We start from the raw sequence: 15,787 nt of genomic DNA, 5'->3' as shown, positions 1-15,787 counted from the left end.
CCAAAATTTATCTTCAATAATCATGATCTTATAAAACATTTTACAGTTATCAGAAAGTGCCCAGGCTGAGTTTACATAACTGAAATGCCTTAGTACAAATGTCTAGTTAGAACTGAAGTGCAGTACACCTGACTGACTGCTCATTGAAATAGGGATACAAAGGAAAAAAGTTGATTGTGATAAAGTATTGTGCATTGGCCCCCATCATATGTACAAAAAAGTGCCCTCACTCAAATGAACAAATTACATGCAAAATATTAGTGATATCATTTAATATCCTAGAGCTCAATGCAGTCAAACCGCAATAAAAGTGGTTTTTATAGGTAAAAGTGATTTCATCTCTAAGATCTGAATGTTCAGAACTTTTTTTTTTACAAGTTCCATATACATGATACACAATTGCAGCCAACCACAAATTAAACACCATAAAAAAAGTTAAAATGAAAACACAGAACATACTTAATTTTTTATTTTGAAATTCCCTATTCCCTCTATACAAGAACCTTTGCTGAAACACTTTCCACAAAGGCAGCAGTGAATTTTCAGAACATTTTACATTTTTTCCCCTCAGCAAAAAGATAAATCACAGTGTAAATTATATTGTTCTGCTGTCATCTTTGGCTGGGGTTAGACCCAGAAGTTGTTGACTAGCAAACCATTATAGTGAAATGTTGCTAGTGCTCCTCAGGCCTTTAAGCTACAAACTCAGCAAGGAATGTTTGTTTGCATTTAATCTCTTTAAGGTACCACCACGGGGTGTGACAGCATTAACTTTCATAAACTTTTATAGACAAATGGAAAAAAATCTACAAAATTAGCTAGTAATATTACACAGCAGTACACACTTTTTATACTCTACACAAAACCAAAATTCTTGGTCTTAATGGCGAGTAGCAATTTCTGTTTGAGAATCTGTTTAGAGGAATAGAGTGGGACGTAAAGTCGAGAAATGCAAGTATTTGCAGTAGGAAGATGTTGGTCATCTGGTGGTCTTATTGTGATGGAGGGCATAGGCTGAAATCCTTCTTCACTGGCTGGTAATGATGGACTTGATGTCCAAAAGTAAACCTAAACAGGAGTATAATAATTACAAGTTTGGCTTTTAAAAGATTAACATTCAACCCTTAACTCTGCCAATATATACATAGAGCCCCATTCTTGTGTTAAAACCTACGAAGGGGTATTATTTTGAACTGAGTTTTAAATTTCTTGTATTAAAAAGGAAAGGTTCAGGGTCAGAAGAGAAAAAAATGTCAGGTATGTAGAAAAGTGACAATGTTTCAATGCCTCAGTTTCTCATCTGTAACATGAGGCTATGGGACCAAATGCTCTCTAAGGGCCTTTCCAGTTTCTAAATTCCAGAGTATCTCTTAGTGGGAATAAGGTACAAGGTCTCCAAAAAAGGTTCAAAATTCACAGAGGTTATCAAAGTTATTTTGCATTTTATCTACTAGCAAAACAACCCAGTATTTTCAGTGGTCCATTGTGATACATAATAATTTTATAATAGTAATTAAGTGTTCAACAGCATCTACTGTACATCAAAATCCATGCAATAAGCCATGTTAACATTTTTAGGGGTTTTTTTCTTTTAGATTTTTTTTTTTGGTTCGGGGGGAGATGTGGACCATTTTTAAAGTCTTTATTGAATTTGTTACAATATTGCTTCTGCTTTATGTTTTGGTTTTTTGGCCCCGAGGCATGTGGGATCTTAGCTCCCCGACCAGGGATCGAATGCGCACCCCGCGCACTGGAAGGCAAAATCTTAACCACTGGACCGCCAGGGAAGTCCCAACATTGAGTTTTAAAATGCATCTAATTTGTGCAATATAGCATAAATTACTTTTTCTTTAAATATGATAACCAAAGATATACTTTCCTGAAATATTTTCATTAATACATACCATTCCTCACTGATAGTAAGACAGTGCCTATCTCTTAAGGTAAAGCTTTTAAAATCTTGCATTTATAGTGTACAACTAAACAGACAAATATATTCATTATCCCAGAATGACTAGGAAACCTAAACTATTCGTTAAGCATAGTTTTGTGAGAAATCTCATCTAGAATTCTATAGAAGGAGTCAGGAAAAAAAACCTCTGTGTTTGTTAGGGTCTCCAAAATCTTCAAAGAACTATAAAAGAGCTGGAAGGTACTGTAGAGGTAAAGCTGGCCCAATCTACTCATTTTACAAGTAAAAAAAGAAACTTAATGTAAAGTGTTTCTTCAAGGATAAACGTGATTAACCAGACAGATGACTACATCGCTGGACCTCCAAGAAGTTAGAGGAAGAGAAATAAATACCAGAGGACTTCTCAGAACTTTTACTAGTGACCTGTGACTCTCCAAGAGGGAAATAAACCATGTAGTCTTACCCCACAATCCTGGGACTAATAATTCAAAGGAGAACAGTTTAGGAAACGCTGTTATATTCTGTCCTTGAGACACATAAGGAAAAACCCAACAATATGTGAAGGATAACCTCCCAAAAGGGGAAGGGGAAGAGGAGGAGGTAAAAGACACCTTGGTATAACAGGAGTTTAAAGAGTAAAGCTCACAAATTAAAGCTGCTGCTAAGACATTTTGAGGTCCCTACAGAGGGAGATTCTCTCTCACAAAAGACTGAATAGTTAACAGCTTTCTCTTCCAGTAGAAGGCAGAAGAAATGCAGTGAGATTTAACTTGACCGACTGCACTGAGGATGTATTGGTTTTGCTCTGAATCCAAAGATTGACTACAAGAACCCTAATACGCTATCAGGTACTCCTAAAGCCAACAGGGACAGATATGGTGTTAGCATTAGTAGGGACTTTGGGGTTGGTCCACAAGATTGGGAAAGTCCAAGTACATGGAATTATATGGAATCAACCTAGGGAGCAACTAGGAAACTACCATATGGCTAAGCCAAGAACAAAACCCAGCTGACAGCTAGGACTGCTGGACAACCTGTCTTGCTATAGTGGAGAAATACTGGAAGGAAGGCTCTTGGGGCCATGTAAAGATGAAGGAATGCTAAATGCACGACCCCTTCCCCCCAAAAAAATATCAATAAGTTACTGCCTGAATTACAGGTAAATTGGAAACTGCAAGTTTTGTGCTTTCGTGCACAAGTAACTTATTTCTCCCTCTCAAATGAAATGGGGGGATATATCTAGAAATTGGATCATTTTTATACATTCCATAAGAGGTCTGGTTTAGAGTATTGAGAACTAAGGCTGCTTCAACAGGGGAAATGTCACAGGGAACTATGAGGAATATGAATAGAAAGGATCTCTGAGATTTTCTGGGTAAGGAATGTCCCTCAAATTTCTACAGGAAAGTCTAGACTGCCTTTCAAGGTTACTGGACAGGTTGACTTGGATATACTCAAGGTTGGACATAGGTTCCACAGACTTGACAGACTTTTCAATATAATCAAAGTTTATATCATCTAATTTATGATTCTAAGTTAATAATAAGTAATAAGATTAAATCAGAGATGTAGTACCCATAATTAAGCTACTCTATTCATAGTATACAGAGCAGTTAAGATACTATTCAAAAATTTTGCAAAGGTTTGCTGCTAGTCAAAACGATTAAGGATGTAGAAAAGAGGCTGCTAGCATATATAAGCACTATAGGGGGAAAAACATGTCTCAACAATAAGCTGGTATTATCTTCTGGGACTAAGGATAGCATTTTAATAGCTAAGATGTATTTCACTCTGCTTACAGTTTTACTCATACTTCTGTTCTAGAGTAGAGAAACAAAACTGCCTTTTATTTCTGACCTTCAATAATTTTTTTAGCCAAAATTAAAATGACCAACCATTACAAATTGAAAACAAAATGCTGTCATACATAGTATTTAAGGTTTTTACATTTTCTTCTACAAATCTTGTGAAACTTAACTTACAAGATCTTGTCGTTCTGTCATGCTCATCTTCTCTACAATTGACCAGAACCAACGCTTGAACTGCAAGAGCTTCTCAGCATTTTCTCCTACAAATGAATATAAATTCAATAAATATACTATATCAGTTGTAAAGCAATTATACTCCAATAAAGATGTTAAAATATATATATATATATATACTATATCAGTTATATTTTTAGAATATTCTTATAAAAGTAGGTATAAAATTAAAATTGGGGGGTGGGGCTAACCCTAACAGAGGAAGTTAGGACCACTTGCATAATGTGTGAAACCTCTAGAGTTCATTAATCAATCCTAATGACCAAGATGACCAAGACAAGAAAAATGAACCACCAGCCTCAAAAATCACATGACTTTAATCCCATCTGTAAGTCATGATTTTTCTCATGACCTTAAACCAGTGCTTCTCAAAGTTTAATGAGTTTACAAATCACTTGGATCGAGATCTTTTTAAAATGCAGATTCTCATTCACTAGGTATGGGGGAAGAAAGGGGAAAGGAACCGGAGATTCTGCATTTCTAAAAAGCTTCCAGATGATGCTGATGCTGCTGATCGGAGGATCATACTTGGAGTGTCTTTAGGTATTTTTTTTCCCGCTTCTAAGTTTCTGGTTTGCAAATAAGCCAAGTTCTTATCTCACAGGTATTGAAAATTATATTAATAAGTGGCACAGAAACTACTACGCAATGATCTATACGTTGCCAAGCATGAAGGAAAAACAAGAAAATTTATCCAAATTTAACTTACTATAATTTGGCTGAAGCTGTTTGCAAAATATGAAAAATAAAGGGGAAAAAACTGGTATCTTCACGTATGCAATAATCTTGGACTAGAGTTATAGTCCTCTCAGGAATTTCTTGGAGCTTCCAGTGTTTTATTGTGTAGTCACAGCTAAAAAGTCTATTCCTAGAATATGGAACTTGAAAAGGAAGAGTTGCAACAAATCAAGCACTAAAGATGAATGTTAGTCTAGGATTATCACTACCGCTTGTTATTCTTTCTAGATTCTCCATGTGTTTGTGTGCTCTTATGTCTTTCTAAGTGTGCTTTGGATCCTGTTCTACAAAGCAAACATCATGTAGTCAAATTCTTTAATTAGAGTTTAAGGAACATGAATAGGGAAAGGCCAACAGAATTGTCACATGGATTATTTTTTCTTAATTATTAATAGTTTATAAAAGTCCTTTTCACACAGTTGCTCACAAGGAATTTTTACTTGTATCATACTAAACCATACATTTATTAAAACCTAGAAAAATTAAACAATAAAAGAATTAAGAATGACCTAATGCTAAGCTATCATAATTCAAACATATCTTAAAATATATAAAAAACACCTGAGTAATACAGCATTTCCTAAGCCCCTGTAAATATGTAAGAACCAGAAACTCAGAAAACTGACTGACCAAATTATCTATGTAGTTTATTCCTTAAATAAACATTAAAAAAATTTCATACCTGATTCATCATTGAAAGAGGTGAAACTGATCAGCATTTGCACATTAACTTCACCACAGCCATTTACCAAAAGCCTAAAATCTTCTGCTGTTAAGTCTTCTAATGAATTTTTTGGAAGCACATCCAGTAGACCCTTCCTCATTGCCTAGAGGATTTCAAAAATAACCTGTTTATTACTTACTATCAGTACTTTATTTTCTACATAGCATTTATTATTGTTAAAGCCCAATATCTAATTTTAGCAGCCTAAGAATACTAAATAATTCTAAATAATACTAAAAAATTAAGTTCTGTATTTTGAGTTTCTTATTAACAGATTCAAAAGAGTGGCAGAGGGAAAAAAGGGCTACAGGTTCAAAAGTGAAGGAGTACTGTTACCTATCAGGAGTTACCAAAAATAATTTTTTAAATTATGTTAGTAACAGGCTAGTCATTAAGAATAGCTTCAATCTGTCAAACGTGCTATCCTGTCAACATCCTAGGAAGAGTATGATAATGACAAAAACAAACATCCCTGACACAAACCCAAAATCTAGAAGCTTACTGAGAAATTACCATGTGCCAAGAACTGTTCTAAGCACCTTACATATGTTAATTCATTTAATCCTATCCTCATTTTGCAGAGGAGGGAACCAAGGCACAAAATACTTAAGTAGTTTGCTAATGTCATACAGCTAGAGGGGGCTGCAGCCATGATTTGAACCCTGACAGTATGATTCCAGAGCCCACACAGTTATTCCCAGAACAGGGATCAGAAACACTTCATAAACATTCTTCAAGAGGAGAAAGAGCGGGCCTGATGTTGCCCTTTAGAAGAGCCTGATTGGAGGAATGAATGGTCCTTGGTTTTTAGAATTTTCCTTACATTACTAACTGATGTGGCTATTTTGAATGCCTGGGACAATAAACCCTGCTGTACCAGCTTGCCTAGATTATTTGTGCAAAGAAGGTGATTTATGATGAACACGTGTTTTTCCTCAGGGGGTCTGAACTGCTTACAGGACTGGCCTCCAATAAAAACCCTGGGCACTGTGACTCTTAAGCAGGCTTCCCTAAACACAAACACTGCACATGCATTGCTGTAGTTCACTGCTGGAGGAAGACGTATGTTCTTTGTGACAGCTCATGCCCCCAGAGAGACAACTTTGGAGCCTGTATCTGGATTCCTCCAGACTCTGTCTGATGTACTTTTTTCCCCTTGTGAGAGTCCTTTTGCTATAATAAACCATACCTATGAGTACAACTGCCTCCAAGTCCTAGGAGTTCTTCTAGTGAGTCACCAGAGAGAGGTATGGGTGGTTGCAGGACCCCCAAAACAGTAGTCATTTTAGTCCCACAAAGCATCCTTACCAAATCTACTTTCTGATGATTACATGGTTTTTCCAAGTAGTTTTACCCAAAAGAAAGGTCTGGATTCATGTGTAATTTACATTGTATGTAAATTCATTTTGTTTTAAAATTTTTGACCTTTTATAAGCAAGCTGAATACACTGTGAGCTAGTTTAAAACACAGAAGACACAAATAGCCTCATCAGATCAAGTGACATTTTCCAGAAAACACTTACATGTAATGGCTGTTCTGCAACTACCAACATTCTGTGTTCAGCATACTTCCGCACATACTCGTACACATTCTGAGGAGTGACTGGTATATTTACACCATTAGGAATAAGTTCCACCTGTGAAAAATTTAGCAGTGCCATTTGAAAGCAATTTTGTCAAAGCAGTAATAAGTTAACAGTTCATAAAACAATTTCCTAAAAATTTAAAATCTAAAGACAATTCTGTATCTGACAAGTATCTAAGGAATGCAAACATTCTAGGCCTAACTATAAACTCTTCGACCTCTCAGTCTGTCTCACTCTCCATCTCCTACTGTGTCTTTTATCTCTCTCTCTCTCTCTCTGTGTGTGTGTGTGTGTGTGTCTGTCTGTCTTTCTTGGTCCCTATTTATCTAAATTGTTTTTCTATATGTCAAGCACAACAGACTAACCAAATTCTCCTGCCAGGATCAGAAAACCACACATTTGCTTTACCTGTCCTCCACCCTCTTCTTTACACAGGTCAATTGCAAATGCCAAATCCATCGCTGAGAAAACAGCATCAGCATCTGAACTCTGAGAAGCAAGTATTAGTTGCCGCAAACTCTCATACATCACAGGGTCAAAAAAAGCAAAATCATGCCAATTGACCTAAGAAAGTAATCATATGAAAATCAATTACGAAAGAAACATCTTAACTGAATTCATTAGTAAGTTGAAATCTATGATAAAGAATTTTATCTAATTTGAAGATTATTCTTTATCAGTTTATCTTCCACTAAATATAACTGATCTAAAGAGGTAAAATTTTAATAAGTCTTTGGCTGTGATAAATACATTCAATTTTCAAAGCATGAAAAATATGCATTTTTAAAAAATTTAAAACCAGGAGTATACTAGTTTTTTTTTTAAGTTGTGAAGTAATTTATTTGTAGAAACCAGCACTAATTATTGCAAAGTGATTATGCCGAGCAACTAACTGGTCCTAAGCTAAATACACATCCTGTTTAGCCTTGACAATAATCATAAAATACAGGTTATTAATTCCAGATGATAAATCTGATGCTCAGAGGAATCCAGTAACTTGCTAAAGGTCACATCATTGGGTTAAACTTGAGTCTATTTGATTCCATAATCTTTTCCATAAACCCTGTTAAAGGCTCAACATTTCTATGTTGCTGAGCTTTCAAGTCCAGTTCTTCTTTCTCTGCACAAGAACATTTTAGCTGGAACACTTTAAGAAGTCAACAGAGTCAGAGTTTTAAAAGAAAAAGAAGAGGAAAAGATATGTATCATAGTATGATATGCTGTAATAATAGAAAATAATATTCACCAATGGGTTTGAGTAAAGAAAGTTATTAACAGACCACAGCTTTAACAATGCTAATCATATCAGATGTGTGTTGTGCATCACTAGAAAAGACTGTAAAATATTTTGTTGTTTTGTGATTATAATTAGTATTATGCATTAATTTAAAGGATGTCGTTTCTCTCCCCCAACCCCGTCGTAAAGGAATGTACCAGCTGTCAAACTATCAAAACGCATAAAGAAAATAAGCTAATTCTGTCACCCAGAGATAATTATCAAGCATGCTATGCTATATTTTCTTACATCCTTTTGTCCCCTCTACCCACCTACATCTTATGTATATTTTTGAAACTGGGAATGCTCCTTTCAATACAATACTACTTCTATTGCCACTACTTACTAGAACTTACTGAGCACTTACTATGTGCCAGGCACTATACTGTTTTCTTTACCATTTTATAAATGGGGAAATATGCCATAAATGTCAAGGGATTTGTCTGCAACAGGATCCAGGTCTGTCAAACCCTCCAAACCCACCTGTGTGTCACCCATTCTTCTATGCTCTCTCCTCCATGTATTCAGATTTTCCCCATGTCATTAAATGTTTAAAAATGATTTATAATGGCTATAATGCTTTAAAATTTAATACTAATTTAATGCTATATATATAATTATTTTATAAAACAAATTTTTTGCAATTGTAAAAGCAGTTAGGTTCATTCAAATCACTTACTTTCCTACCAAGCAACACTTTAATCACATGTCTATTCAATGTGATAGGACATAGTTCATTCTGTAATAGACACAGTCCAAGAATCCTAAAAATAAAAAACAAGCAAATAGTATTTAAATTCAAAAATAATTCTAGAACACATAACACCCCACACATACGTAATATACATAAAATATGTTGAGAAATTTTTATAGTAGAGCATATACACATTTTACAAACTAATATATTTTAGGAAGTCTCATAAACTGAAATTTTTAAAAAATTCAAATACAAGATTATTTTACCTGCCAATGTTTCTGAAACAATTCAACCTTGCTTCTGTGTTTTTGCCAGGCCTTGGAGTATAAAATCCTCTTTTTCCAGGTTGGTAAAACAAAGGGGCATTGTCATCACCATCATCTGTGTCATCTAAATCCATATCTACTACACTTCGACTAGAACCATGACGCTTTCGGTTTTCCTAATAATAGAGTATCAGAGATTAAGCCCCAAGATGGATTTTATTTATTTGTTTGTTTATATTTTAGTATATGTGTCTACAAGAAAAGGATTATTTTTTATTAAAAAATGCCATTATAACTCTCTTTAAAATTAACAATAATAATAATCCGGATACCCCCTCCAAAAAAACTAACAGTAATATTTTTGACATTACCCAAGATTGATTTTTAACAGCAAAACATATGAACTGGTTCTCTAAATCACTTAAATATAAAGTTCGATAGGTAAAGCCACATTCATATTCAAATGTAAATAAATTTAATTCATTCTTTCAGAATTGTGATATACACAGCTTGTGCCTGTTAACTTCTCTATCCATTTAAGTAAAATTACTTAATGAAACTCTGGTAGCTTCTTTCACCTTGATTCCTTAAATATATTTTCCTTGGATATAGAATTCTGGATTGACAATTCTAAAAGCACTTTAAGGATGATGCTCTCTGTTGTCTTCTGGCCTTCACAGTTTCTGATAAGAAATCCACTGCCTTTCAAATCACTGTTTATCTATATGTAAGGCACTATTCTTTGCTTCCTTATTAGTTTTACAGCAGCTTGATTATGTATCGAGACACAGTTTTCTTTCAGTTTATCCTTTTTAGGGTTCACTGACCTCCTTGAATCTATAAATCTATGTCTTGCATCAAATTTGGGAAGTTTTCAGCTATTATTTCTTCAAATATTTTCCTGTAACAATCTCGTTCTCCTCTTCTGGGTACTCCAAATGACATGCATGTTTGATATGGTCCAACAGGTCTCTGAAAACTGTTGTTTGTTTGACATCTTTTCTCCTTCTATTCTTCAGAAGGGATCATTTCTATCTATCTTCAAACTGACTGATGAATTTTCCTCCGTCATCTTTGTTCTGCTATTGACCTATTCAGTGAATTTTTTCTTTCATACATTGTACTTTCTCAAATTTTCCCTGGGTTCTCTAGTTTCTATTTCTCTGTTGTGAACCTCTACCTTTCCATTCATTTGTGTTTATTTACCTTTATCTCACAGAACATGAGATAATGTCTCTGATAATTCCAACAAGTGGGTCATCTCAAGGCTAGCATCTATTGGTTCTTTTCCCAGGAGAATTAGTGAGTCTCTGTTGGTTCTTTGTATGTTGAATAATTCTGGAGTGTATCCTGGACATGTTGAATACTAAGTTGTGAAACTCTGGGTCTTGTTAAAATGATATGGAGAATGTTGATGTTTTTTGGCTTTGGTAGGCAATAACCTGGTTATGTTCAGCTTGGAAGTGTCATCTTCTGTGTGCAGTGGTTCCATTACCAATTAAGTTTTCAAAGCCTTTTAATTATATTATTGGGTCTGCCCCGCATATGCACCATATGGGATAGTCTGGGACTTGGACAGTGGATTATACTATAGTTTATTTCTTAAAGCATGTACTACCTTCCAGTTAAGACGGAGTAATGGGGACCAGTTTTACTGTCCTGCCTGAAACAACGCTTCAAAATAACAGTTTTTCAAATTTTGACTTCCCTCCAATCAGTGTGCTGTTGTTTACTTTTCAGAATCCTCAAGCAGTTCCTTTTTGTATTTTGTCCAGAGTCTTTAGTTGTAGTCAGTGAAAGAGATAAGATTATATCTTGGCTGGCACTGAAATTCTCAGGTAGCTTACAAATTGAAATACATCATGCACTTTTAAAAAAGCCTTCTTACTGCTATACCGTATGTCACATTTTCTCTGGATCTCTGCTGCTTACTTGAGGAAGGAGACCTAGGAATCCATAGGACTGCTCTCCTTCTCTGATATTAATTAATGACATCTCTAATTTAAGCTTAATTCAGCCTGTGCTCAAGTGGAGGCAGCCAGTGAGTAGGGTTACACTGAACCCTATCTCAACCAGTCTTATTACTTGATTCTGTATATGACACCTTTATACTTATCTTTGCTTTTCCCTCTACTGTAATCAAGCATTTTACTTACAAAGACAGTTTCTTTGTAAATATGCTTTCCTCTCCCTTCTGTAACTTAAATTCCAAGTGCTTATTATTAGCACATGTACAAAAACATCCCTTACCTGTACCTTTTCTGAGGAGTCTAATAACCCAAGATCCAGGATACTATCAGCTCCATTTTCCCTAAAAACAAACAAACAACCTTTCACATTTCAGATAACTGAAATTCTAGAATTTAGTGTAGAGAAAACCATATGCATTTAAATTTATAAGAATATATAAATATCTAGGACACTTACTAGTCTTAATGCAGTTCTAGGAACAGAAATGTCAATAATATACACAAAAACACAGGATGCTTCATGTATGATCCAAGACAATGAACTAAAGGCTACCTGATTTAAGACAAAATAAATGCAGTCTTCATAGGGGTACTGAAACTTGAGCTCAGGGGAAGCATTGTAAAAGAACAGAAAAATGTTCAGAAAGCAACCACAATAGCAATCAAATGCTCTAGGGTATTTAATTATTCTAGAATACTAATAAATTCACTGTTCAATCCATAAAGCCAGGTGAAAGCAGTCAATATTATATATTCTTGCATTCAATAGAAAACACTTCTAAATTAGCAACCCTTACATATATTTACAAATATCTTTTTTATCAAAAACACACATTATTTGCAACTTTTTCTATAATGGGCTAAGCTATATCAGTGTGTTGATACTTCCAGAAACAGGGAAGAGGAATAAAGACATAGTACATGAAAGTCAAGAGAAGAAAAAATAGTAGTAACAGCAAAGAAAATAAACTTCTAGCAATAGTCTTTGGCTTGGACCATTCAAAGGCTCTGAGACAGGTAAATCGCTGGAATAGGTTAAGTGGCTATTTAGTTTCAGGGCTTAACCTACCCACTTATCCATCTCTAGGACTATATCTAATCTAAGTTCCTCATTCAATAACATGACTAGGAGAAGAATAAACAGACATTTTCATCTAAAATAACACTTCAAAGCCTTAAACTGGATATTAGAGTAGCCCCAGTAGGGCACAGATTAAGTACGGCATATCTTCCTGTCATTTTTACCTGTCACCTGGGGAAAGGAAGGATAAGTAATTTAACTGTTAGATATTTTCAAGTTTAATATTAAAACAAATATACTACACAATAGAAAGCAAAAACTTGCATGATTTTTAAGATAAATCAGGAGGTCTAAAAGAAATTTCATGTTTATTGCAAGGACTCAGGGATTACACCCAATTTCTTGAGGTATTTGGCCTCTGCCATTAGGGGTATTCACGTGGAGAATGAGATGTACTTCTTTATAAGTTAGTTACTAAATAAGGTTCGTAAAAAATCTTCAGAACCTAAAGTGACTGCTAAAATTCTGCCCTTCTAATACATGTGAAAGTCAGCTGTCTCACTCATGGATTTTAAGCCATCTCTTTAAAAGCCATTTAAAGTCTTGTACTATTTAGTATAAATTTTAAGATATGGTGACAGCCACATCCTAAAAATAAAGTAGCTGATGTTTAAACTAAAATGTCTTCCCAGTTGTATACATTACCGTCCATGTGCAATAATGAGTTCCATGGCTTCATCCACTCTTGCTCTCAGAGAATCTTCACTTGCTAGAAGAAGAAGAAGCTGAGCTGGGGATAATTCCAACAGCATGCCAGTGATTTTACTTGCAAATGCCTGTAAATGCCAAACAAATGTTACTTGCCTCTACTCTCTGAAACCTCTTGTCTAAATCAGCAATCTTTTATCAGAAAAAAAAAAGAAGAAGAAAATGTAAGAAACTTGGATAACAAATAGAAAAAAAAAAAAAAATTCTCAACCAGTAATGGATTTTATTAAATTGAAAGCTTAATTATAGAAAACTCTGGTAGGGAATTAAATAGTCTATGCACTAGCAGTCTTATTAAAGCTAGTTTAATATTGGTTGATAAGCCTTTTTTAAAGGTTTTTGATACCCATGAGTAAACATAAAAATACTCAATTTTCATTTTTTTCCCTTCCTCATCAGAGAACTGGAAACATTTTTTTCATTTAGTGTAGCAAAAAAGAGGGAGGTAAGTGAAGGAGGGAGAAGGAGAAAGAAAAAGATGCCTATATTTAAGGCTAAGGATTCACTGAAATATAATTAATTGGTTGACTGTTTTACTATTCTTTTGCTATAACATGTACATATAGTTATGTATAAAGACAAAAAAACACAACTAGGTTATGTTTCATATTCCATGAAAGAAACCTCTGACAGAACATTCAAAATAAAATCTTCCTGTCATACATATCAAGAGTAAAGTACACATAGCTGATTCACTTCATTGTACAGCAGAAACTAACACAACACTGTAAAGCAATTTTACTCCAAAAAAAAAAAGAGTAAAATACACTATTTGCAATGTGTTCTAGCTGCAAAGTAACAATAATTTGTACAAATAAGGGTACAAATAAATACAATGCACAGATAATTCCTTAGCACACAAGGAAATTACTAGGTAGAATGCCAACCTGGCACAGGTAGTAAAAACAACATCAAGCTATATACAATTACTCTCCAGTAAGTCCTGCTTCTTTCCCTCCCTAAGCTTCCTTTTTATTGCAGTCCTCAACCACATGGCTTTCCAGCAGCTGGCAACTTTTTAAAATACCAGCCTTAACTGGAAACCAAAAATGGCACAGCCAGTTAAGAGGCAGCTAAGTACACCATACATACTGGTTGCATTGCTTGTACACGGGGATAAAGTCTCTCTCCGAGCGCCTGACGATGTGCTGGCAGAGGATCAGGATCATCACTAGGATTTCCTTCAGAGGCTGGTCTGAAGGGCCTGGTGTCGATGGAAAGCTGTCTTCTAAAATCCCTGAAAGGTGAACAGAGCTATTACAACTTCATTTCCCTTGTCTGCAAAATGAAAATATCAGTGCAACTAGTAATAAAGTTGGAAAACCAGAGCATACAGTTAGCTCCAGTTATGGTACCAGGGTGGAAGAATGCCTAAAGAATGATGGTGGGGAAATAAAGATTATCTAGATTTTGTCACTTGAAAATCTATAAATCTGCAATGCATAGGTTAATTTGATTCTAAGGGAACAGGACCTTAAAATACCAGAAATCAAGAGCCCACCCATATTTACTGGAAATTTTAGTCAAAAGTAAAATGCTACCCATCCTAACACGTGAAAAATTAGAGGTTTAAATAACACAACTGCCACAATTAAAATTTTAAAACAAATTTAGGAAAGCATGATATGAAGCTAATAAAAATTTCAAAAAATTAGGAACTTGAGCAGGATAAATAAAAAGCCAATATAATTTCAACTGCCTCTGGGTTTTTAAAGCAGAATATTTTAATAACAGTTGGTTAGGCTTTTTTAGTTACAATACATATATCCAATTATTAAAACTTTCATTTTTTAAAAGTCCATAATTGAGACTCTTATTTACAGGCCTACCTCCAATTCATCCAAAAAGATGGTACTCAATAAAAGACGCAAAATTATCTCACCTATCCCGATCTCTCCGAGAACCTGCTCGCAAGCCACTACTCCTCCTCATCTCCCTTTCTCTCTCTCTTTCCCGATCCCTCTCTCCTCTGTTCCTTAATCTCTGCATTAAACCTGGAAAAAAATATGAAATACACTTTGTTTAGATGAATGTAAATGCAGCTACTTTAAATGTTAAAGTCAATGTGAGGACATGAGACAAACATAGTAAGAACATGACAACTGTAGATCATCTTCCTTATCATCTGTGTAAGTACCTTTCTGTCACTCTCCGTATGGTTTTGAGGGTTGGGGGTGATTCTGTAGAATGAACCTCGTAGGTAATAAATGTTCACTCAGTATTTGTTTAATGAATTTATCCCCTTGTCATGTCAAAGCTGTGAAATAATATGTAGCAACTGGGGCTATGTTAGTTCCACCATAAATAATGCTGAGATTTCTTACATATTTGAGTATCATCTTCTCTATTCTTAGTTTTTGGCATTAAAGGCATTATAGCCACCCAGCTATTATTATTCTTAAAACCTTAAGCATAAACCAGGGTATGGTTTCCTAAAGAGTATGCAGAAAAGTTATTTCTGAAACGTCATGACTTCCCGGGTTTCCTCATTCACATTTGACAATTTCTTTTTATTACAGGACTATAGAAAGTCAAATGGTGAAACTAATGATGAAAGGCTGAGGTACTCTCCCCATCTTCTCATCCTCAGTTCTTTCCAGAGCTCATTCAGCTTTTTTCCAGACCTCAGTCAGCTTTTATGGTGGCAGTTTACAGAACCCCAGTAAGATACAGCTACAGCTAGGTAAAACACAGGATTTTGTTAGTAACTCCTTCTCCCGCAATTACTATATCCATCCACCTACAAGACTGACGATCTTCTGCCCCTACCTTACATGAACCCCCTGT

At 35.0% G+C, this 15,787-nt stretch overlaps 1 protein-coding gene across 1 annotated transcript in view; it reads right to left on the bottom strand.

The window, feature by feature from the left end:
- Window positions 1–454: 454 nt before the first annotated feature.
- UBR5 (ubiquitin protein ligase E3 component n-recognin 5) overlaps window positions 455–15,787 on the bottom strand; it is a 141,078-nt gene continuing 125,745 nt past the window's right edge. The window contains exons 49-59 of the mRNA XM_059902338.1: window positions 14,883–14,994; window positions 14,093–14,237; window positions 12,938–13,068; window positions 11,492–11,552; window positions 9,242–9,417; window positions 8,958–9,042; window positions 7,411–7,566; window positions 6,940–7,053; window positions 5,375–5,519; window positions 3,895–3,980; window positions 455–1,068 (exon numbers count right to left, since the gene is read on the bottom strand). Of these exons, the coding sequence (XP_059758321.1) occupies window positions 856–1,068; window positions 3,895–3,980; window positions 5,375–5,519; window positions 6,940–7,053; window positions 7,411–7,566; window positions 8,958–9,042; window positions 9,242–9,417; window positions 11,492–11,552; window positions 12,938–13,068; window positions 14,093–14,237; window positions 14,883–14,994 (1,424 nt within the window). The 3' untranslated portion in view covers window positions 455–855. The remainder of the gene's footprint in view (window positions 1,069–3,894; window positions 3,981–5,374; window positions 5,520–6,939; window positions 7,054–7,410; window positions 7,567–8,957; window positions 9,043–9,241; window positions 9,418–11,491; window positions 11,553–12,937; window positions 13,069–14,092; window positions 14,238–14,882; window positions 14,995–15,787) is intronic.

Source organism: Balaenoptera ricei, chromosome 17 (genome assembly GCF_028023285.1).
Source record: "Balaenoptera ricei isolate mBalRic1 chromosome 17, mBalRic1.hap2, whole genome shotgun sequence".
NCBI classification, from domain to species: domain Eukaryota; kingdom Metazoa; phylum Chordata; class Mammalia; order Artiodactyla; family Balaenopteridae; genus Balaenoptera; species Balaenoptera ricei.
Note: the sequence above shows the minus strand (reverse complement) of the source record. Positions and strands in the feature narration are given on the sequence as shown.